Here is a 25,192-nt window from a genome sequence, read left to right on the forward strand (position 1 = left end):
CCACCGCAGGGCCAAAAATGCTCTAACGAGGGCCTACTCGCTGACTCATGAGCCACAATTCACATCTAATTTACATCCGGCAGAGCTACAGCTTCCCAGACGCAGCATGGCCATATAAACTCCAGTTTCACGAAGAGTGGTTTCGATCTGTAGTCACAAACATTTCGAGTTGGCCCTTGTCCTGCAATTTGGCCCTGCTGTGGGGAAAGGGTCAATCAAAAACCTCCTCCGTGCCTCACTAAAATCTGGCCAATGAGGAGGAAGACATGAAAAAATCCAATGTGAAGATTGAGAGAAAGCAGCATCCCTGCAGCTCTCAGATCAGCCCTGATCCCAGCACATGTGTGAGTATTTGTGTGTGTGTGTGTGTGTGTGTGTGTGAGTGTGTGTGACAGAGAGAGAGAGAGAGAGAGAGAGAGAGAGAGAGAGAGAGAGAGAGGTTCATATCTATGTGTATGTAGTGTGCGAGTGTATCTGCATGTGTGAGGAAGGATGTGGACTGTGTGTGCATGCAGTTGTGCATTTGAGAGCGTGTGTACATCTGCCAAGTCTGTACACGTGCGCATACACCTGTGCACAGTATGATGTGTTGAGTAACATCATGTAACTAGCATGATTCACAGAGAGAGTGTGTGTGTGTGTGTGTGCAGACAGAGAAAGTAGTCCCATTTTGTGTGATGTTGTGTTGTGTATCATATTGTGGGGACACACATGCATCTCTACTGTTCTCCGTGTCGAGTGCATGTGCACACACTTGCACACATTGTGTGCTGCCTGACGGCCACTGGACTCACCGATGACGATGGTGGTGATCTGGTGCCTGCTGGCCCCATGCTTGTTCTTGACCTCGCAGATGAAGGTGGTGTTGACGGCGTCGTCCACCTTCCTCACCATCAGCTTGTTTCCCTCCACCTCCACCGTGTCTGGCAACGAGCCGGACGCCCTGCAGAGAGGAGGGAAAGGAGGGAATGGAAGGAAGGAAAGAGGAATGGAGGGAAGGGGTAATGAGGGAAGGGGAAGAGGAGGTTTATTTAGATGAAAAAGGAAAAGAGAAAGGAGGGATGAAGGGAAGAAGAGAAACAAGGACAGAAGAAAACAAAAGAGAGGACAGAGAAAGCAGTGAGGAGACCATATGTTTTGCATAAAATAAGATAAAGCAAAGAAAAATCAAAAAGACAAATCGATAAGAGTGAGAGAGAGGAAAATGAGAAAAGAGGAGATTGAGGAAGATATGGAAAGATAGATTGAGAGTTGAAAAACAAGAAAAAAAGAGACTGTTTGTGACTGTGATATTCAAAGACGACATTAATGTGAGCGAAATCACAGGCATGTGAACAGCCGCTCTGTCTCCCTGCTCAATATTCATCAAGAAAACCACACACGCACACAACACAGCACGCCATCTGTCCATCAGGACGAGATGTTAAGATCATTCGTGTTTATCAAAAATAACAAAGAAGTGATCATTAAAGAGGAAAGATTGTAGGCTTCTGTTGTGATTATAGCAATAATTAGAAACTCTGTCAGTCTCTGAGACGTAGGCAGAGGGAGACGGAGACGAACGCTCAGATGGATGGAGTGTGATTCTTACGCGGTCCAGGTGATGGTGGTGGGCGCAGGGTTGGCGTTGGCCAGGCAGAAGAGAGTGGCGTCTGAACGGCCAACATACCAGTTGTTGTCGTAGCCCTCTATGGACACAGAGGGCGGGTCTGAAAGAGAGAGAGAGTGACAGAGAGACAAAGAAGTAATGTTATTTTGTATTATGTCAAGAATACAGTGCCTGGACTGGACGTTGTTCACTCATGTCAATCCAGCCAGAATGTTAGCCTTCATGGCTAATTTCTTCACTTCAGCGTTTTAGGTATTTGTAAGTATTTCCCACATGTAGCTCCAAATTTTTTTTTATGATATCCTAATGTTCCTCAACATAGAGACACAAGAGTCTAGTCTACTCTAGTGTTTATATTATGGCCTTCAGTTTTAACTGTTTCAAATGTCTTTTTATGAAATTAGTTTTTGTGCAGCTCTGCATGTATTATAATATATCCCAGTACCTATGATACCTTGGCTGTCATTGCTGTTGAGAAGAAATTATTCAGTAGCTCAAATCACAGCTGTGACAAATTCACAATGCCTTGTTGAAGCAGTTGTGAAAAAAACAAGATTGTGTCATTGTTACCAAATTCATTCATTACTGACCCAGAGTCTTGTACATTTGATTTTTCATCAAAGAACCAAATTCATTGTGACACAGTTGCTCAGTATTTGTGCTGCTACAACAGGAGGATTTCATTTCCATCCTAACCTTGGAGGTGAGGATGCCAGTCAAATTATCTGTGCAGAAAATCAACAAGAATTTTACTTCCTCAACCTTAGAAATAGCTCATCTCCCTTCATAACTCTATGTGGCGCTGACTAGCAAGAAAGCTAACCGAGTAAGAAACCAGCTAGTTCAGTGAAAGGTCCCCTCTCTTTTCATGAAGTTATGTGGTTCATACCATCTGTAAACTGTGGCAGACCAGTGTTTAACAGCAAGTCACAGGCATACGTCTTTTCATAACATGAACAATTCGCACAGTGCACTGTGAGCGTTTGGAGAATCGATAGTAAACAGGATGACATCAGACTGCCTTCACAAATCTCTGCCAGTTTGAAATGTTTTATTAATTTTGTGTCAAAATGTCACATCACAAACAAGACAAAAAGGGTTTGACACGCCCTGTACGTATGGTGATGTGTGTATCTGGAGTAAAAATGTAAAACAGAAAAAGATAACTTTTGCCCCCCCCCAGTATCATGGCTCTCTTATACCAGGAGGATGAGAAAATCAGTTAGTGTCACTCCTCATGTTTAAGTGAAGCCAACCAAGGCCTCGTGTGTAGGAAGATAAAAAGAAGCAGAAATCCTAAGTGGCTTTTTTTTTTTTACATTCAATCTGAAGACAGAGAGAAGGACTGAAAAGAAGAAGAGAGAGAAACAGAAAGAAACAGAGAGAGGTGTGTCTCAAGAGTGACAGGGTGTCAAGGCAGTGAGAGACAAGCAGCAGGACAGGAGGCTAAGTGTGTGGTGTTATATGTGTGTGTGATTTTGTGCGTGTGTGCGCTCCTCCTAGAGAGCGCTGACCTATAAAAGCTGATCTGAGCTACACAGCAGACAGGAGACACGATCCCTCACACCATCACTAAACTAACACACACACACACACACACACACACACACACACACACACAGAGGAGTCACAGTGTGTACACTGTGTGTGCCCTCTGCTACTTCTATCTTAGTGAGGACCGACTGTGAGAGTGAAGACTTTTTTTGCCGCTTCAGTTAAGGCTTGGTTTTAGGGTTAAAGTCAGAATTAGGTCTAAGTTGGGGTTAGAAATGTAGGGATCAGTGTCCTCACAAGTGTAGAGGTACAAGCATGTTTGTGTGTGTCTTACAGCCCACATCATACAAACAGGTGAGATCTTTCAGCCTTGTTTGTGTTCACATTTGAGCGTATCTTTGATTATATACTATATATGCACTGTCAACGCCCCCACACAGGCGAATACTACACAAACACAGATGCTGAAATTACACGCATATACAGGCCTTCAGAGACACAGCCTGCGTATGTTTCTTAAAATGCAGCAAAGATAATCTATGTGTGTGTGTGTGTGTAACCAGGGGTCTTGTTTTAAGAATTTCTTACACATATTCCTCGTTTTTCCTGTAACAGCTTGACGGTTTAGGTTGATTGTGTGTTTATGTTGTCTGTGTGTGCGTATGCAGTCTAAAAATTGCAGATTATAAAAAGGAGGCTGAACAAAGACAATCTGTTCCATCTTTGCAGTAAACGGCAGCCGGGTCACACGGTTGAGACGATGCTGTCAGCGTGCCTAAATCTCTGCAAAGCCACGCTCAACCTGTGTAATATTTTAATCCCATGTAAATTAGAATGGAATTTAATGGATTCAATGAAAGCAATGTGTGTGTGTGTGTGTGTGTGTGTGTGTGTGTGTGTGTGTGTGTGTGTGTGTGTGTGTGTGTGTGTGTGTGTTTCGCTGTTGATTTTCTATATTTCTGAGGCCAAAAAGTCCTAAAAGAACAAAAAGAAGAAAATTCCCTCCAGTGCCAACATTTTGTGCTTCTTACCTCTGACGTACAGCTCTGAACACTTGGGTTTAGGTTTAAGATTGGGTGTTACCACAGTCACTGTTCTGTTTGTCCTTCTATTGTATGTAATTACAGAATTATGGATGTGTACATTTCTCACAATCTGCTTACACTGCTTAAGAACTAAAACGAGGTGGTGGTGAACAAACACACTTTGAAGGATGCTGTGTACACCACCCTGTTGTTGTACAGGATCACAATAACAAGACTGAAGTGTAGATGGTAAATTATAATCTTAAAATAACTGTAACATAGAAGTATGCCAGGTCATTTGTTTGATAAAATGAATATTCGTTATAGGCTACTGTAATCTTTCAGCTTACTAGGTAAACTAGTAAACATGTGCTTGGTGAATAAAGGTTTAAGACAACTTTATCTGAGGCAGAGTTGGTTTTAAGAGATGGCTTTAAGCTCTCGCTCCCTTGCAAATTCACGCAAGAGAGATCCAGCAGCTGGTTGCATAACAACCTCACCCCATAATAAATGAGATGCTGACTAAACAAACACAGGGACCGAACACATTGAGATGGCATTGAAAATACAGGCCTTGAAGTAAGTACAACCTCAGTGCAACAAAAGTCAGTTTACCTGTGATCACTGCAACGTATAATATGACATCTGTTATTTCCATTCAAGGCTACTTGAATGAACAAGGTGCTAAAATAATGATAAGCTGATGATTTTTTTTGCAAACTATTGTCTGTCGGAGTTTGTGCCCTGACTGGAATCCAATACAACACCTTTGAGGTATTTTAACTTGGAAGGTAGAAGCAACAAAACCTCTCCAGCAAAGAGCAGCGGAACAGAATCATCTGAGAGAAACGAACAATGAAATCTCACTAATGAATGGTGTACTGAGTTTTGCTGCAGTTATACATTGTATATACAGGATGTATATATATATATATATATGTATATATATATATATATATATATATATATATATATATATATATATATATATATATATATATATATATATATATATATATATATATATATTATATATATATATTTATAGTTTAATTAGTCTGATATTTCTGTTTTGCAAACTAATGGGTATCATTCTTCTTGGGCCTCTTTAGCTAAAAACAAATAAAATGAAATGGATCTTCATTAGGGAAGTGACTTACAGTGTGTGGAGGAAGTGCTGCCCTCAAACATATTTAAGTAAAACCATCTCATCGCAGCTTTGATATGAATGTGGACTGTTTGGAGTTATACTTGGCATCTGTGTAGTGTCTATAGATTAGTAATAAAGGTATCGATCTGTGTCTGAAGTTACTGGCAGTCAGCACTTTTGGATCCAGTTAAGCTTTTTGTATCTTTAGTTGGAGTCGTGACACGTGATGGGGAGAGAGTATCCTCCAGGACTCTGCATCGTTTATTCTTTATGCTCAAAAAGACATTATGACTATGTGAAAACAAACATGTTATCATGTAAAATTGCAAGTGTGTGTGTGTGTGTGTGCGTGTGTTCCTTACACTCCACGGAGAGCTTCACAGGATAGACCCAAGGTCGCTCCTGTGTCCTCTGGTCCACCATGCAGGTCACCTCCCTGCCGTTATCTGTCGGCGTGGGAACCAGACGATACTCGCTGCGTACCGTCACCGTCCCGTCCGGCCCGTTCGTGGTGCTGGTTGAGTGGTTGCCTCCGACCGACGCCAGCCACTTGATGGTAGCTGCTGGTTTGCCCTCTGCCGCCTCGCACTGGGCTACCACCACCGATTTGGTGCCGGCCTGGACAGTCATCACCTTGGCTGAGTTCTTAGGCTTGGCTGGAGGGGGGGAGAGTATAAAGAAAGAGATGGGGAAGGACGGAGAGGGGGATTAACCAAAAAAAGGGGGTGGAAACATGAACAGAGGGAAGATGTGAGAGAGAAGAGATAATGTGAATCCAGACATGACACAAAGGATGAGGAGAACAGAGAAGAAAGAAAAATGTAAGTGGAGGGAAGCAGATGAAAAAATAAAGGGTGGTGAAAGGAGAGAGACATCAAACATGAGGCAGAGGAGGAAAAGAGGGAGGAGGGCAGGGAGAGAGCAGAGGAGGAGGAGGTTCAATCAGTTTGTTGTGCATATACACCGTGGCATCCTACTGTGGCTGTAATGAAACTCAGAGGAGGGGAAGGCATTCTGCTGTGACCCTAGGCCACTCAACATCAGCGAGACAGAGAGAGAAAGTGCAGTCACATCCCTAAAAGTCTTACAGTATGTAAAGGTGTACGGTGTTATAAACTATTATTACAATGTTTGAATCGAGTTATTAGAAGTTTCTCATCACATTGCAACAGCCTCTTAACTAATCCACAGCAGAACACAAACATTGTACCTTCAAAGCTATTAACGTTTTAAAAAGTAAGCTTGTTAAAACGTTTTGTCTCTGACTCGGGGATAATGCAGTTTTCAACATCAACCCGAGGGTTTTGAGCGAGCTTCATCATCACAGGATTCTTCGCAGGTAAATCCCTCAACTGAAGGGAAACATCAAACATCCCGATAGTTAGAAGGCTTTCACATTAAAACTGTGATATGCAAAACATTGCTTTCCGTCTGCCGTCACATTAGCTTTGTTAAATCAAACCGGACTTGTTCTATAAAGTGGCAATGTTCCATGAAAATGTCCCTCCTTTCTTAAAATGGAAAAAAAACAACCCCTTACACTTCCAATCAATCTGTAAATGTCAGTGAATTTCATTATTTTGTGATGTCAAGTGTTGTAATTTACTTTTTCTTTATTCTTTTTTTGTGTCATCTTGTTCTGCAGAATGGATTTGCCTTTCAATCTGTTGCATACAGAGACAGTAATCCACATACTGGAAGATGAAATTTTTTACTTATCAAGAAAAAGTCAGGGAATTACAACAATTAAAACACATGTCTTTGTCCATGCGTTGCCTTCTGTCACTGGAGAACCTGATTTGTCTACTTGTTCTTCGGTGGATTTCTTTCCATTTAATGAATCAAGAGAGAGCTCCTTGCTTTTTCATTTTAAAGGACCAGCAAGTATATATTTCTATTAATCGTTAGAATGGTTGAAAATTTTCTCCAGTAAAATTCATTCAAGATAATGAGAAATATATACCACCAACCAACAGAACAAACATATAAATGCTAGGTACATCATTAGCATTTTCAAAATACTTTCTGTTAAGGCCTTAGAAGCACTGAGATAATTTCAATGAGACCATTAAAGGTTTTACCAGCTTTTAAAATGGTGACGTTTCACAGCGAAATCGATACATCATTTAAGGATTTGCTCTTGGGGAAGAAGTAAATCTGCACCATGTTTCACAAGGAGTTCAACTGTGGTGAACTCTGACCTGTAAACCTTGAGAGTGATGACCTTTAGGGAAACAGAGAGTTAAAGAGTAAGGCTACTCTAGCCAAAACTACGAATGTCTTCCAGTCTGTAAATGTGAACTGTACATCTCTGTACGTTAATGGCATTGCGTCTCTACCTTCTCTGGAGGAATTTTGCTGTGCCCCTTTCCAACATGAAGGATGAACACTACTGAAGCTGGATTTCAGAGTGTGACAGATCACATTATCTGACCAGCACGACTTTGCTCGCTAATGTCCTCCTCCACTTTTATTTATTAGCTATGTTTACTGGTAACTCAACAGGACATCAGTGCATCAAGCTGGTGGTGAATTTTAAGAGCAACTTCTGCAGGACCACAAGATCAATTTTGAATTCAAGCAAGTCATCACACTTCAAATATTCTCCTTTTTCCCCCACATCTCTTAATCTTCTGGAATTAATATGCAACAGGGGTCAGAAGGAAAAATTCACTGTCTCCGCTTCAGTGAACACATCTTGATTTCTGATTAACAACTGACTTCCTCCTTTTATTTACAATCATTATCTCTTTCTTATTATTTCAATTTAGAGTCTTAGTCATTGGCTATGCTTATTTGTGGATGGTGCATCACGGTGTTAGCTTTGCTATTTTAACTGGCTGCATTTAAAAGGTCTTGAAAGCCTTATAGGGCAGTGGATGAAACAAAAAATCATGAATAGATGTGGAGAGCTGAGACGAATCAAGACCAGAGAGGAGAGAGTTTACACAAGAAGGAGTGAAGCAAAAGAGAGCAGAGGGGACACAAACAGAGAGGACAACAGGGGAGTTAAAATAGACATAGAGAGAGAGAGACTGACTGTGCAGAAAGAAGAGGAGCGTAAAGCACAGTGGTGGAAAGGGGTTTGGATTGATTTGGGAACTTTAACAAGTCAAGAGTATCCGTCCCTGATGTGTTTCGTGACATTACATCCAATGGAGCCTGCTGCTACTCCTCACATCGGTCTGAGGCATTCTGAGCACAGGGTAATTAGAAAGCAAGCAGGAAGCCACACTAACAGAGGTGAATAAACACTGCACCCTCCCCCACACCCGCCCCCACCCACCCTGTGGTAGTATCAGCAGGCTGAATGCCAGCGACTGACAGGGAGACAGGAAAAATGCATTACGGTAATCTTTCCAAACACCATTAACTGCATGAGATGTGTTTGGTTTAGGAAACCAAGCACTTAGAAAGCTTCAGAGGTGAACACATTTCTGTACAAGTCATATTCACCACATGCTTCGATTTAAGTATTCAAATTACCTTTTGACGAGTGCTTAGCCAAGGATTGTGGTTTTTATAACAGACACATTGCAGTTATAAACTCGTCCAAATCTACATATACTACGCCAATATAAAGTATATGATTTACACAAACAATCTGGCTTAAATTTCTAAATTTCCACAGTGGGCCATTTGCTTGTCGTCCCTCAGAGAGACACATGCTGTGAAACTGTCCCCATAGCCAGAAGGGATTCTCAGGACACTTCTGCAGAGCAGACGCTGGTCCAAACTTGAACCTGGGACTTCTCTAAGACAGTCTTTCTTTTCACCTTAGCAGCTCTCACAGAACAAGGTCTGTGACTGGAAGATTTCCAGTTCGGATCCTAAACAAGTTGGGAATATCTGCCAAGTGTGAAGATTTGTAGCTGAGTGTGAAGCCGGCTGCTGCAGGATTAAGGTGGCATTCTCACAGGACAGCTGACATCTGTCATAGTCACAGAGTTTGTGTTGAAACCAACCAGGCACCCAGACAGCAAACTGCAATGAAGCCATCATTTTTGGCTGGAAGGAGAACAACCTAACAATGATATGGAAGCGAACTGAGCCAGATTGGAGCCAGACTTGAGTCTTTTGAAGACCCAGCTCTAAACCAGATTACAAGTGGTTTGTTGCACATAACTTACATGTGGCTGGTTAGAGATTAGACATTTTTTTGACCAAAACTCCCCTCACCATTGCCATAACTGACCTATTTACTGCCTCAAATTAACCAAATTTGACCCAGATTCATCTCATATCTGGGTTGTGTTTCTGTGTGTGCCTCTTAAAACCGTTTAAAGTAATCTGTACAATTCCACAGGCTGATAAAGGCAATTAGCAGATCACTATGATCATACTGCACCACTGTGGTCGCCATTAAAATACAGCAGCTCTGTATCTCTTAGATTCATTGTCTTAAAAATATTCATTCTCTCCAAAGGACGACTTTAGTGATCCTCTGACTTTTCTGCTCATTTTTGATTCTTAGTTTAACGTCTAAACAACTGTTTGACTTCTTGTCAACATCATCCATCAATCCTCCATCTGTTTTGAATTCATCCACAGCACGGGAAAGACACAGAAAGTACATTTGACTACTTTCTGAATACCTGGATGAGACAGTGGTTCAAGCACAAAATGGAGACATGCTAAATGCTTCACTTGGCCTATAAAAACTTCAATATGTCACCAATGTTCAGCTGGGATTTTAATATGAAGTAGGATCACCAGACAATGTCTGGTAACTCTGAAACCCAGCAGACAGATTTGGATGCAGCAGCAGTGACTGGTGGCACATATCAATCTTTCCTCCTCCTCTCCCTCCATAAACATGGATTTATTCACTGCCGTACCCTGATGAATGCAGCCAAGTGATGTATTTTTTTTATTCTCTACTTTGCTGCATATATTAGCCAAAAAAATCAATAAAAGCTTCTGGATCTTGTTAGATTTTTGGGATTCATGTCTCACCAGCTGCCCAGGTTTGTAAACATCTCTCAGCTTGACACACTGCTGCTGCATATTTCCAGATATTGTTGGGAAAAACATCTGTTTGGCTCTCAACGTCTCCTCAACTGTTAGCAATAAATGAATATTCAAGGAACACAGGAATAGTTTATACCGCAATTATTCTGCCCTGTGTGTTGTTTTGACAACTCATTACTGGCTGCTAGAAACGTTGACAAAATGTGTTTATTTAAGCTTGAGACTGATTTAGCTAATTTAAGCTTGAGAGCACTAGCTAAGTGCCTAAAAAATGAATTAAATGAAATTTTTTAAAAAATGAAACAAAACAAAAATAAATAATAATTTCCAAAGCAAAAAGTGAAAACTGAAAACATCATTTTTACTTCTAAATCCAGCTCAGACTTCCTCTAAACATGGATAAAAAGCCCGGAGGCCTCACATTTCAAGTCCCTTTGTGCTGCTGCATTAAACTGCAATTTCACTGATTCACTGCTCCTATCTGAGGGCAAATGTGCACTCCCTCCTCTGTTATCAACAACTCAACAATAAAGACGGTGGATGCTCCATTTGTTATTGTAATTTTGGTGCATCCGCTGACAAATTTTCAGTGTATGGAAAATGTTCTATTCTTGTTTTCCTGATGTGATCTTCTCCCACCATAAAGGCTCCTTACCTGAGGATATCAGTAACTCTGGAAGTTGAGGTAGTTCCACTCAGGTAGGATGTGGTTTTGTGTGTCGTCAGCACTGGAACCAAAAAAGGGTAGTGAGCACTGTGCTGGTAGGCCGAGGGGATTACTTCTATAATTTCTGTTAAACCTTTACTCATCCAGGGAAGGTTTGCTTTGCACCCATGATTTCTTCAGAGCAAGAACCTGTTTCTCACTCTTACAGATATTTTCACCTGGGAGCTGCCTGGTACCACCACAAATGTATTGCTGCTGGCTACTGAGCAACTGACTGGAGCTACTGGGGTCATAAGGCTTCATGCCTGAACAGCAGGTGCTGAGGTAGAGGAGAGCATTTATTCCTATGTTCACTGGCTGGAAACAATAATTCAATAAAAACTGAGGTTTTAGTCATGAAAACATCACACTCAGATGTAGAGTTTAAGCTCAATAAAAACCTGTTAATCCTTTATTAGACATGAAAAATATAGGTGGAGGTGAGGGTTTAGAGAAAACTAAGTCTGCTAACAGGGTTACCAAGATGGCTAAAGGCTGAAACGGCTTGCTGTAACTTGGGAGAGTAGCTAGTCTAACTAGTGAACCAGGTAACTGTTCATCCAAAATCACAACAAACAAGCTGCAGTTTCCAACATAAGATTGTTTTCTTTTACATTAATATTGAAGCATTTCACTAATCAAAGCAAATGCTAAGCTAATGACCAGTGCACGAGCTTGATGAGCCCTGTGGGACTGGTAAATTTATCCACAACAAGCAAATGACAACTATTTGTGAAACATTAGCACTTCATCTATTTGTGATCTGCATGAAGGCAGCTGCTGCAAATTCCTTCAGTCAAACAGACCCCAGAGTAACTTCGTGTTGCACTGTGTCCCAATTCCATACTAATATTATTTAAATATGAACAGTGGTATATTCTATATACAATTTCACACTTTTTCCTAGCATTAGCACCTCTTCCATCTCTATGGCATAATACATGACACACATTAACACCTACTCAAAATCAAGTAATTTAGCATCAATGATGCCATTTTTGGTGCATGTGATACAATAATTATAATCTATGTACTTTAAATGAACACATTAAGTAAATATGTACTTTACGTTTTAAAAGTGAAACAACATTGTCTTCTTTGTCTGGACTGAGCATAATAAATGCTTAAAAACTGAGCTAGAATGCGGAGTATGCAATCGGGACATTGCTTAAGGCTGAACTACATTTTTAATGCAGTGGCCAGATTGCTAGTTTTCATTTTATTGCCTGATTGCTGTTTTTTTTCACTGGACTTCAATAATGTTAATGTTTTGCCAAAAAAAAAAAAAACTCTTTAGCTCCACCCATCAATTTCAGCTCCACACCTGAGAAATGAGAGAAATGCTTGCAGCAGCTCTACTCCACTGCCACTTGTTCACTCAGTTGACGCATGGAGTCTCGCCAGTGACCCTTCAGTCTGTGGTCCACTCCGCTAACCCCTGGACTCCCACCACCTTCCTCTTCAAATTCAAAACATTGAGGATAATTTTTTACTGTGAGGCTTAGAAACACCAGGCAACAGGCTACTGATGTACTAGACTCTGCTCACCTGCAATTGCAGTGCTGTCCTGCTGGCTACATTATATTCAATGCAGTGTAATTGCCTACCATTCATTTTGTATGGTCCCCCATCCAAGAAGATATGATATCACTGTCAAGTGAGTGATTCTTTATTCACACCACAATAAGTGGTAACACGATTGGCTGGCAGTACTGCTGTATCCAATATGTTCTAATATGATTGGCTGTCAGGATTATGTATTCATACTTAAATAAGTTGTGATATGATTGGGGTCCTGGTGGTTCTCTATCCAATAAGATGTAATATGATTGGCTGCCAGTAGTTCTGGATTCAATAAGGTCTAATGTGATTGGCTCATATGGATTCTATATCCAATAAGGTAAACTGTGACTGTCTTCCACTGACTTAGTTTGCCAAGTGCATTTTTTAATGGTAGAGAGTCTGTCCCAGAGAGTTTGGCACTGCTGCAACTCTAGACAAAAGGTGAGTTAGTGAGCTTCCTAGCAGGTATTTCCCAGTCTGCTTTGTGCCAGCAGCAGCAGCCACAGTTAAGGAGGCTTAGCCCACATCATCTGCAAGGCCGCCAGAATATCTCCCAATGTTTTCCCTGCAAGACAGCCAAGCTCTGCATCTCCTGTGTGCTCTGTTCTGTGAGAGAAGCTTCCAGAGTGGATTTTCTATTGTTGTGTGAAGGTTTACTTAGAAAAACTACTGAGGGAAATATTACTGGGCCAGCTGGGAGAATGCTTGAAAGGAATTGTAAAGCACCTCTTTCCATGAACCATACTGGCTGCAGCCACTGGCATACTGTAATGAATTTATTCTAATTACTACTCACTTACTGAACAACATCTCCACAGTGACTTACAAGAGAGTCTATGTATACTATTTTAGTGTAGCAGATAAGGAATCCCCAGACCCACATTTGAGACAGGAACAAATTAACTACACAATACAAGTCACCGCACCTGAAAGCATGCTTTTGTTTCTTTCAGAAACCAAACTGTCTCTCAGTTCTTCCTTTTATTGTGCTGGGACCATATAAATAAAATGCTCTGAGCTGATGGCACCAAATTTGTGCAAGAAAACTAAAAAAGGGCTCAAACATCTCCCACATCTGACAAAGAAAATTCATATGATACAAAAAGAAAAAGCACCGTGCATTAAACTGCTCAGAATATTAAATAAAAGTGCTGTCCTTGTGCCTGCCATCATGCTGATTGTATGCACTCTTAATTATACAAGTGCTGATGCTACGGGCCATATACTGTAAGCACAGCCCTTCCACATGACAATCAAGGGAACTGTTGTTATTCACATTCAAGCATGAAGCCTCCTCAGTGCTGCTCACTGCGAGAGAAAGACACCAGGAATCTGATTCCTTTGTAAGCGGAGTGCAAATGGGAGGACATGTGGGTGGATGAATAACACCAGCTGTCTCCCATTACAAACAGGATGCGTCCCCTGCTAACAGCAACTAAACATCCACTCAGTTTCAAAAATCAAGGCACTAAGGTAACTTAAAGTGGTTCTCCAGATTTCACATTCTGGATCAGTACTTGCTAAATGTTTGCAGTGGTGTAGCCTGCTGATAAATGGGAATTAAACTGTGCAGATAATGACAACTAACAGGTGTATATCTTAACCTTTGGCTAATTAAATATTATACTATTTATTATTTAATTGGAGCTGGGGTTTTCAAAGTCTGATACCGTGGGAGTCCCTTCAGACAAAATTAAGACAAGTGCACTCCTCAGACACCACCCACAGCCACAATTTAAAGTTGTTTGAGTTCATGTACTTTTACAGCTCAAAGTGGTACATCGTGCACACAAAGCTCCCTCCAACTAACCCTGAGGTTAGTGGACTCTATCTGTGACAAATGTAAACATGCCCCTGCCTCACTTCTTCATTTGTTATGGTCCTGCCTTCACCCAGCTGAATCACACTTCCTCTGAAATCTTAAAATGTCCACAGAGACTAACCCCATGACCGCTGTCTTCAACATTCCCGCCTACAACTGACATTGTCCGAAACCAAACAGGGTGTGCTGGATTTCACCTCTTTACCGGCTCGACACATTGCTATTCAAATGGAGGGATACTGCCCCTCCCTCTCACTCCCGCAGAAAAAAAATCAGTTATTCCACTAAAAGTCAGTGAATAAGTTCCATAATGTCTGGAGCCCTTTTCTATCCTTTTTTTTTTTTTTTTTTAAGAAACCTAACACTGTCATCTGTGAGTAAATGTTACCATTATACTGAAACTATTTATGTATTGTTCTGTATTTAATTTGCATTAATTCATTTGTTTCTTCTTATTATGGGTTATATTTATTTATGTATTTATTTCTGTTTGTATATTCCATTTACAACCTTTTTGGCCATTCTCATTTGTGGGTTAATTATGTGTTTGTGCAGGTTTATGTCGTGTGCCTGTGTGTGTTGTATGTCAGCAGGATGCCTGGGGTTGGGATGACAGGAAAAATGCAACTTGTTAAAGATGTTTATTTGCACTCTCCCACACTGACATTCAATAATAACAAACCATGGAGAAAAAACACTAGAATTACTGCGTTGTGGTTGTGTGCCTCGGCCAACCAGCCCAGTTGCAGTTTACAGACATGTTTGAACAGACTCCTGATATACACTGAGGCCACTGTGTGTAGTGCAGAGTTTAAAGGAATTCAATCAAATGTATTGAGTGTTTTTTAGCTAAATGTAACTCATCACTATAATGACATGTGTGAGTCCAGTGAAAAATACTGTCTTCACTTTAGAGACTCTTATTGCAGCGGCGTGCAGTGGACTGATAGAGAGCTTAATCACATGGTGCATCAACAATCACCTGAAGCTCAGTGAGCAAAACCACTAAGCTTGTGGTCGACTACCAGAGAAACAGAAGGGCCCCTGTCCTGGTGCCATCCAGGAAGAGGAGGTGAAGAGGGCGTACTCCTACAAGTCAGATCAATAAAAACTGAAGTGGACTCACAACACTGAAGCCCTCATCAGGAAGAGACAGAGCAAGGCTTTCATCACATATCGCTTTCAGAAGTAGGGTCTGTCTTCTATGATTTCTAAGCCAGTTCAAGGGTGTTAATTCACGATGGACACTGATCATAACAATGTCCTCGTTCAAGTTCAAGTCACCCTGAATCTAAAAATCTATGCATCATGTCTGTGTTCTCAGATTCCACTGATTCGATCAGAAAAGTGCTGCCACGTCTGACTGCAATACTTGTGAGTGTGATCCAAACATGTAGTGGGAAACATATATATTATATTAGTCTAATTAGACAGCTATAGCTGATGTGATATGTATGTAAAGTCTTAGTTAATCAGTCACAAAGTCAGAAGCAGAATTCATCAGTGAGTAATGTCAAGTGATTATTTGCCACATTTAGGTGCATAAGAACGGTGTGAATGGCAAGATTATCTTAACTGGCGTCATCTAATTATCACAGTAAGGGTTCTCAACAAGTAATTAATTTAGTCGACTGGCCAAAGTAGTTCTGAAAATGACGACTGTTTGAATCCCATATGTTAAGAAGGTCACAGCGGAGGTTCACCCTGATGATGTGTTTGTGCACAGAAATGACAATGTGTTGGTAAGTTACTGTGACGAAGGGCAACATCTGTAGAGTATCTACTAAACTCTCTACTCAACTCAATTAAACCCACTGACCAGGAAAATACAATGAACCAGACAATGTTGTGTAAGTCCATTACCATGAGCATGTTACCACTGTGCTGAGTCATTCTCTTACTAAACCGACTCAGCTGTCAAACAAATCCATATTACCTCCAGTTATTGTTTGATTATAAGTTAATACCAGTCATTTAATGGAGCCTACTATCCACTGAAAACAACTCTGTGGGTAAAGTATATAGACCCATTACCAATTACCTGTGAGTTCCATCTGCATCTATAATTACCTCCCGAAAGGCTGTCAAGCTGCTAATATTATAAATATAATTATAGTCATACTGCCTTACAAAAGCAAAATACAAAAGCCCATAAACATGTTGGCTCAACCTAAAGAGCAAGGGTTTGGAGTAAAGACTTACTTTTAATCTGACGTAGCAGACTGCCTGCTGATAAAATCAGATCGACACATTAAAATGAACAGTGCGTCTAAATACAGGCTGATACTTAACATGCAATGCCACGTCTGTATTGGAATCTCTCTCACCCATCTTCCTTGTTTTTAACAGGATACACCCTGAGAATATTCGTCAAATGTTTTAAATTGCTTCTTCTTAGATCCCAGGTCCAATGGGAACCTCTTGTATAGGAAGCAGTGATAAGCAGATGGCTAGGGACACACTCGCTTGTCACGGCTGACGTAGCAGAACAGGCATTCAGAGTCTGCTTCAAGCACGGCTCTCTTTTGGAGAAGAGAATCACTGTTGACCTTTTGCTGCTCTAACCCTTTACATGTGAACATGAAACGTTTTCAGCAATATCTGAAAATAGACAGCAGCTTGTTGATTTTGTTCGTCTGTACTCACCAAGCATGATGAGGGTAGTCGTCCCTTGTTCGTTTCCAGAGGGATAGGTGGCGTACTCGCAGGTGTAACGGCCGGCGTCAGACATTCTTAGGTTAGAAATCCTAATGGACGGATTCTCCAGGCTGTTGTGCAGGAAGACAACTCGGTCCTTGAAAGCCACGTTGGGGAAACTCTGTCCATAGTTTGGGTGGTAAACAGCAATGTTGTCCCTTTGGCCATCAGTGGGTTCCCATATCCAAGACACCTGGAAACAACAAAACCAGTAATTTGTAGTTGGGTTCAGTGACCTGGGTTATACTTAAACCTGAAGCATGCCAGATGAGCTCCTCATGGTTGGTGTTTGCAGTTTAGCCATGGTACATACAGACTATTACTGGCTTACTTTGACACTTTTTTCTATGAACTCTAAGCAGATTTATGGATCATTATTTACAATAGACATCAGAGGTAGTTATATCCTCAGAAAGTATAAGTTACATTGAATCTAAAAACATGTGCAACATGACTGTGTGTTTAAATTTGACTGAGTTATGAGTCTGAGAGAAAGGAGAGGAGACATTCGTCACAAACCGAGATGCCTCAGGACACTGGCATGCTCCTGTGCATGCACACAAAATGATTTCTGAGAACAAATATTGAAATCTGTGCTGTTCTATCCTCCATGACAACTCAAATAATTTCACTTAAAGCTGCAAAATGTCAAACTCAATTAAAGCTGCGTGAGTAAGGAGCCAAGAATCTATTACAGGATGAAATTAAAGGTCTCTTAGACAGGCAAACAGTCGCTCAAGGACCCCATTGCTATTATAAAGAACACAATTTCAAAGAGAGTGATCTTGCAGGCTTTCCTTCTCCAGATTTCTGAAATGTGAACGATATTGATATCTGTCCTGGCTGTGTGAGACTGTACCGCGAGGGAGAACACGGTTATGTTGTACCAAATAGATTTTCTTTTCTTTCCAGTTTTCAAAGTGACAGTGTCAAATACAAACTGCTGTCTAAAGCCATACACCAGGATGGAGAGGGAATAAAGTTCATCAATAAACATTTAGTCAACAGCAGAGGGGGGTGAAGGTTGCAGGAGGAAGACAAATTGTAATCCAGATGTCAGAAGAAATGGGTGGATGAGACTCCTTCGTTAGATGTAGATTGTAGGGAAAATATCAAGAGGCAGTTTAGTGCGTCTGTAATTTCAGTTTTTCTACTTGAACTAATTATGTATTGATTCCATCCGCCAGTCACACAGGGACAGATCACACAAGGCTCAAAGTGAACAAGCTAGCAGCTAATAGTGTTTTTGCTTTAGTCTACATCAGTCTCTTACATCAGAAGAGTTCAGGTGTTGTCAGATAAGTTGTCATCTGGGGTTCAGTAAAATAAATCGACTTCAATTAAATCAGCTGTATGTGGAAACTCTGGCAGTGACGGGGAAAGAACTGTCACAAAATATTTAAACGCTGCTCAGAAAGATGATTTTTCTAAGATGATTTTCAATGCGTATTACCAAGATCATGCAAAACACACAGTGTGATATTGATTGCTGACATTTAGCCAGGTGACAGAAAAACAGACGCAGACAGCACTGTTAGAGGAATACTTTGACATTTTGGGCAACGGTTTGTTTTATTTGCTGTTGTTTTTCTGCCAGTTTCATCTCTGTGTGCTGAGTAGATGTGAGGATCTTTGAACAAAGGAAACAGCTAATGTTAGCATTGCAACAGTTCCAAAGTACTGTGTGGTTAGTTTGCCACCTGGTCACAAATAAATCCAATTACATCTGTCGCAATATCAGATCTTCCCTAAACAAGCATTGTTGTCAAAAGAATTCATGATAATGGTTTCATGGTGTCTATAGAAAATTTAAAAAGATAACGACAATAATGTAATAATCAGTCAATTTCATTGCTGACTTTGTTTATTGTGTGTTTTTTCTCAGAATTGTGTGTTTTACAGACTCAAATAGGAAAGTAGGGAGGTGGAAAGAGAGTCTGTCATCACAACTGTACAAAAAGAGCAATTACACTTAATGGACAGTGAAAAAGCAACAAGACGTGACATCCTAACATCTGCAATCACGATACTGTCATGTGTACCATTAACACAATGTCGATACTTCATGATCTGCCTCTCAGGACACACACGTGTGGATTTTCTTCAGAGCTGTGGAAATGTGTGAAGTTGCAGTTTAAGATAACAGCTTGTTAAGCCACAGTGTCAGATTTTTTAAATGTGTTACATACACGTACAGAACATGTAAGTCAGACAGCCAGGTGTTGTTAGAAAGCACCTTTGAGGGACCTAGGAGAGCTGGTTCCCCTGTTGTCATGTTTGTGCTAAGCTACTAACTAACTAACTAATCTACTAACTCAACCAGGGCCAACTCTGTAATGAATGCACATAAATGACATTGATATTGAAGTCAGCTGTTTCCCCAGCTGATCGGGTCATTATGCTTCCAACCAAGCGTTTTTAAGATTGTCAACAGTGTCGCTGTCGGCTGTGTCCAACAATGTGAACTGACAACACACCTGCTTCATCCAGAGGTTGTCCAGGTGTGCAGAGGTGAGAGAGTAGGCAGGGTTTTCATTATTTACATATAACTACTTTTCTGTGTACAAACGAGTGCTACACAATGAATGCCTTTAGGAGGAGACTGTCTGAAAATGTCCCACTTTCAAACATACCCATCTTTAACCATCTCCCTCTGCTCCCCCTCTTACTTCAGTTACCTCTGCTGCATGAGTCCCCAAGCCCACGTGTTGCTGGTTAGTAAATAACTCTAATATGTAAATTATCTGCTCATTAAACCTCAATTCAAGTCGAGTTTATATTTAATTTTTTACCAATTTGAACCAAATTCCCAGATAACAGACAAAGGAAAACACTAATTAATGAGCATTTCTATCCTCGCCACTGTTGTTATGTGAATATTAAGAGTTGGGTCATTGAGATAAACAGTCCATGGCCATTAGAAGAGAAGATGGAGGCAGCAGCCAAACCTCAAACAAACAAAATTAACAACACACTGGAAATATGGCATTTCTTTTTGTTTCATGTATTCAGTTGAGGAACAGTCTCCACATCGCTTCCACTCAATTTTTATGCACAAATTGAAAATTTAAAAGAAGCATAGAATAAGTTAGTTGGATATGATGTAGCATTTTCCCATGCTTCATGTGCTTAGAGTTTTCCTTTAACAGTCTGTACCAGAAGTTTCTTTGTTGGCATTTCCTGATTGTGTCTGCAGAATGAAAAGATCATGGGGGAGGGTTTGACCCTTAAGACCTCCAAATAAATCCGTCGTCTCCTCATAATTTCCAATGAATTCACTCCAATAGCTGTAACCACCTTGTCAGTCTTACTCTGACACTCTGAGCTTGAGTGCTTCCAAACCTACTAAAAGCATCTAATCTGCCAACCTGTGTGAGCTTGGTTCGGCCCCCTCCATCGATGAACTGGCAGCGGAGATCAACCGACTCTGTGGGATATGCCTCCAGCTCCTCTTCAACTCGCACTTTCTGAGCCGCGATACCTACAGGCAGGAAAAGGAGACAAAGGGGAAGGTTACGCAGTCATCCACAAAAACCGATATTTTTTGAATAATTCATCATTTGTTTGTTTGAACTGAAACTATAAGAAGAACAAACAGAGTAAAAAGGAGAAGATGGAGACAATCTGGGAAACATGGAGCATTCGAAGTATTTCATTAAGAATCTGGTGCTATTCTAATAAATTTGCTGTGATTGATGTTTTTCCCTCCCACTCGTTTTGTTTTTTGTCAGAAGAGAGGACCGACCTCCTTTATGTGTTCTAGATGCTTTAAAACAAGGTTATGGAGAAGCATGAACACAGACAAGTTCATTAAAAAGGAAGAAAAAAAAAATCGGAATCATGAGCCTTTGATAACAAGCCTCAGGCAGAGTCTTAGCCAACTTCCTTCAGCTAGGCCCTCATTACAGTAAAGCTTGTCAACCATGAGGCATCGCTAGGGGGCGAGCCTCGAGGAACACCACGGCAGCTCGGCAGTTCTGCTTCTTTAATCTGTTTGAAATTCAGTTAAAGGCGCCTGTGTCTCTTTGCTTGAGCATGAAAAGTGGCAATGAGAGAGCACGGCCGGTCAGACAGGCCGGCGCAGGTTCACTGAAACCAAGCCTGGAGAGCTGCCCCCTTCATTCAAACTTAAACAAAGATGAAAGGTGGATGGTCCGAGCCGAGGAGCGCCTCTGCACTGTGTAGTACCTGCTGATCTGCAGGCCGTGTCAGAACACTGAGTGTAAATTGGACAAGAGGATTTTTTTTGTCTCTTCTTCAATCGACTGACTCAGCTGTGCATCTGCTGCTGAGGCTCAAATCATGAGTAACAAGACTTCTTTTGAACCTATGCTTTTCCTTTTCCCCCTTTTTGTACAAAAAGAGAAAAAGTCACTGTGATGCTGTGATACCTTGCTTTTTTTTTTTTTTTTTTTGCTTTTTTCAAAACAAGTCAGTGTTGCTACCAATTCTGTCAGGTCTCTGCTTTCAAATACACTCCACGGGAGAGCACGGCTTCTTCTGAATTTCAGACGGATTTGACAAATAAAACTGATGTAGCAGAAAGTGCATTTGAGGCTTTCAACAGAAAACTTTAAACTAATTTGCATGTGAGAGCAGCAGGAAACCATGAGCAGGACACATTTTGCTTAACAACAGGATGACTAAAGCACTACTCCATACTATCAGGTGAGCCTTGTCTTGTTGTGGACCACCTTGTGAAAAATGTGTTCATTAAAAGCCCCTCAGCAGCTGACATGAACTGTCCCTCTCAGCTTAGGCTGTTAGTTGTCAACAAGCAGCTCTCAACCTGTGAGACATACTGCTGCAAATGTGCCTTGTTAAAAATATATACCTAGATAGATAGATAGATAGATAGATAGATACTTAGAACTTATAAATGTTGCTGTGTTATAAATCTATGAACTTTTAAAGATCCCATATTGAAAACAGTCAGCTAATCAAAGGAGAGACTCTGAGCCTCTCTTCTGATTGGCTGACTGACCGGTTGCTACTAGAGCTCCAGAGAGAAGCCTGAGAGAGGAGATGTAAAACTAAACTGAGATGGTTTTCGGTTCTTAAAACCACAAATATATCTTCTGATGGATATCAACACTTCAAATATAACACATGAAAAGAGCCTTAATGAACATGTAATCCTTAGAATCATGAGAATGGCTCAAACAGAATAAGAAAGAAAACAAAAAGAGAGAAAAGGATCAGACAGAGCAAAACAGACAACTTGTAATCCTTCGTTAATGCAATCTAGACCAAGTCCACAGCTCAGTGAGTTTAGCAGCTTCCTCATACAATCATATGTGGCTTCAAGTGACATTTTCAAGGGGTCTTCCATTGTTCATGTCCTGGAATCGAGACACACACACCCCCCCACTCCCCCCCACTCTCTGCCCTCTCATCCAGCCTCTGCGCCTGTAAAGATAAAATTCTTGCGGGGAGCCGGCCTCTCACTCTCTCCACAAGAAAAGAGGATAAGCGCTCACGAGCTGCTGGCTGGCCCCGGGTGGTTCCAGTGCAAAAAGCCTCTTAGTGTGTGAGGGATTGATTAGGACAATATGTTACATGTCACAGCGTGGAGGTGAATGGGCTGGCTGGGATTTTGCCTGCAAATCAGCTGTAAAACACAGTCACAACAGTGTGAAGAGTGAGTGTGTGTGTGTGTGTGTGTGTACTGCAGGGGTGTTGTTTGTTTTGGTTTTACAACATGTGTGCATCCATGTCGCCGCCCATGTGTGCAGGAATGAATTTTGTGTGTAAAGGCACAGGAATGCTTAACGGTGTGTGTGTTTGTGTGGTTACTGTACATCTGACTGTGTGTGTGTGCATGTGTGTGTGCATAAATCAGGCCATCTCACTGTAGTGTGAGTGCATATGAGACTGACTCAGTCACTGAACCACAGTCTCCACCCTGAGGGAGACAGTGGGCTGTCAAAACAGTTATCTGTTCTCACTGTAAGGCAGATATGCATACACATGCAAAACACATAAAAGCAAACTACAGGCCACCAGTTTTTCCACATATGAACTGAAAGTTCACCCGTGTCTCATGTTTTCTTCGTTACCTTTCTTTTTTCTTCTCTTATGCACAAAAAACACAAATTAAACACATCAACACACAACTCCCACTTTTCATAAGGAAGCTAAGATGTAAAAATACTCTCTCACACATACACACACACGGACACACCAAACAGCCTCACCAAAGCCATGAATCACAAACTTTCTGCTTATTCATAGTGGTCAGTGAAATCTCTTCTGTGACGCAGGGGAAAATAATAGAAACAGAAACAGAAGGGATGATGGAGAGAGAAAAAAACTATGGTTTAAGACTAAAAGAGCTACTGTAAATACTCAAAGAGAAAAAGTCCAGAAGGGTAGGAAAGGAGCTGGAAGAAAGATGGAAGAAAAATTTATGGGGAGGGATAAATGCAAAAGAATAAAAGAGTAACAGAAAGAGGCTGAGAAAAAAGATCTATAAGAGTAAAGTGACTAAATCAAAGAGAGACTGAAGGCGATGGAGCTGCAGGGGGAGACTGGAGGAGGGAATAAAGAGGAATGACTAAAAAACAGAGTGCAGGAGAATAAAAGGAGGCCACAGAGTGGGGAAGTTTGAAAATGGCCAAAAAGAGATATGAGGAGGAAAAAGTGAAACACTGAAGGAGTGAAAGGAAAGGAGCAGAGAGCATGAGATCACATCAGAAATGATTCATATCCTCTGAGCCTGACTCCTAAAAGCCCCGTGGCAACGAAGCTGACTGGCTGAGAGAGGCGAGACGAGTGAAAGGTTTCTCTCCATACACTTCATACACACCAACATGACCACCTCCCCCACAGAAAAGTTGACACTTGTGGACGTTTTGATGGGTGTTTTTTAGGGTCAAGCATCTGATGTTGCCTGTAAATGTTGTTCTGACACAGACATGTATCACAGACTGCATAACCTGGACTTTATAGATTAGAGCTGCAGCCATCTCGCAAATTATCCCTCTGAAGTTATGTGCGTGAGATCATATTAATATGAGCCAAATATAAACATAAATATCAGACAAAACGCTTTAAAGCAAACAGTTTACTGAAAATGGTGGCAGCTCTGGCTATTGCTTCTATAACTTCTGATGTTTTCACTAGAGTAACTGACGAGATCTGAAAATGAGCAGACTGGTTGTAAACAATGAGAAACACAAGCAAAAAACATTCACAGCAGTCAATCCCAGACTGTTTTTAGACGGCTGCATTTTTTAAACCAGTGCTGATAAAATCTAATCTTGATATAGATCCATTAGGATTTTTTCCTTTTTAAGAAAGATTTCAGCTTAGTTCATGTCTTATTTATGATACACAAACCAAGCTGGATATTTTACATTGGAAAAATCTACTTTTTTTTCTTGGGAACAAAATATGTGGAAAAGACACTGTTTCCTAAATGACCTCAAACCATTTTGGCATTTCTGTCCCTCAGTTTCTTGTTCCTCATCAGCCAACAACATTGATAAAACTGATACTGGTGTATCTGCACTGAGTCAGTATCAGATGATACAAAATCCTGGTCTAGCTGTAGTAAGTACAAGATTATGATAACTGATGCAAACAATGTCCAGAGCTGTGAATAAACTGCAGCTTTCCCTTAAACAAGACAACAGAGCTGTAGACTTGAGACAGACTGAAGATCCTGGACATTAACATGATGTGATCCCATCACAAGTGGACAGCTGCAGTGCAGGTGAGAATCAATCTCTAAGACCACATTCAGAGGTTGTCAGGGCGGCATGTGGCCACATTCTTTTAGTGGCATGTATGTGATTGTATCCTGGGACACACTGAAGGTCCGCCTACTCAACTGACATCCTCTGCATAAGCAGACATTTGTACTCATTCGACTGTTTCTCAAATTACCTAAGCTGGCTGAAAATCTTGGAAAGCTCATAGAGATATACCACGAGTACATCAAACATCTTGGGCAATGTGGTCTCTCTGGGACCTGCCAAGGATTGGAAACCACTTTCTACCTAAGTTTCCCAGATTAGGTTTCTGTTCCTTCACACCAAAAACTTCTTGTCTTTCCCTCTGCTTGAGGAAGGTTTTAAAATTTTGTTTTACATTTCAGTGATCCCGCCACTCAGAATTGGCTTTTCATCACACCTCTGTAGAGATAAATGGG

General features: G+C 41.0%; 1 protein-coding gene across 10 annotated transcripts in view; it reads right to left on the reverse strand.

The window, feature by feature from the left end:
- pvrl2l (PVR cell adhesion molecule related 2 like) overlaps positions 1-25,192 on the reverse strand; it is a 297,403-nt gene that overhangs the window by 136,298 nt on the left and 135,913 nt on the right. For all 10 annotated transcript variants that reach the window (XM_071501089.1, XM_071501090.1, XM_071501083.1 and 7 more), the window contains 5 exons: positions 20,406-20,518; positions 16,987-17,230; positions 5,641-5,934; positions 1,592-1,709; positions 795-943 (listed from right to left, as the gene is read on the reverse strand). In XM_071501089.1, coding sequence (XP_071357190.1) covers positions 795-943; positions 1,592-1,709; positions 5,641-5,934; positions 16,987-17,230; positions 20,406-20,518 — 918 coding nt within the window. The remainder of the gene's footprint in view (positions 1-794; positions 944-1,591; positions 1,710-5,640; positions 5,935-16,986; positions 17,231-20,405; positions 20,519-25,192) is intronic.

The sequence above is a fragment of the Trachinotus anak genome, unplaced genomic scaffold (assembly GCF_046630095.1).
Source record: "Trachinotus anak isolate AG129_WGS33_773 ecotype Australia unplaced genomic scaffold, CSIRO_AGI_Tana_v1 ptg000016l, whole genome shotgun sequence".
In the NCBI taxonomy this organism is placed as follows: domain Eukaryota; kingdom Metazoa; phylum Chordata; class Actinopteri; order Carangiformes; family Carangidae; genus Trachinotus; species Trachinotus anak.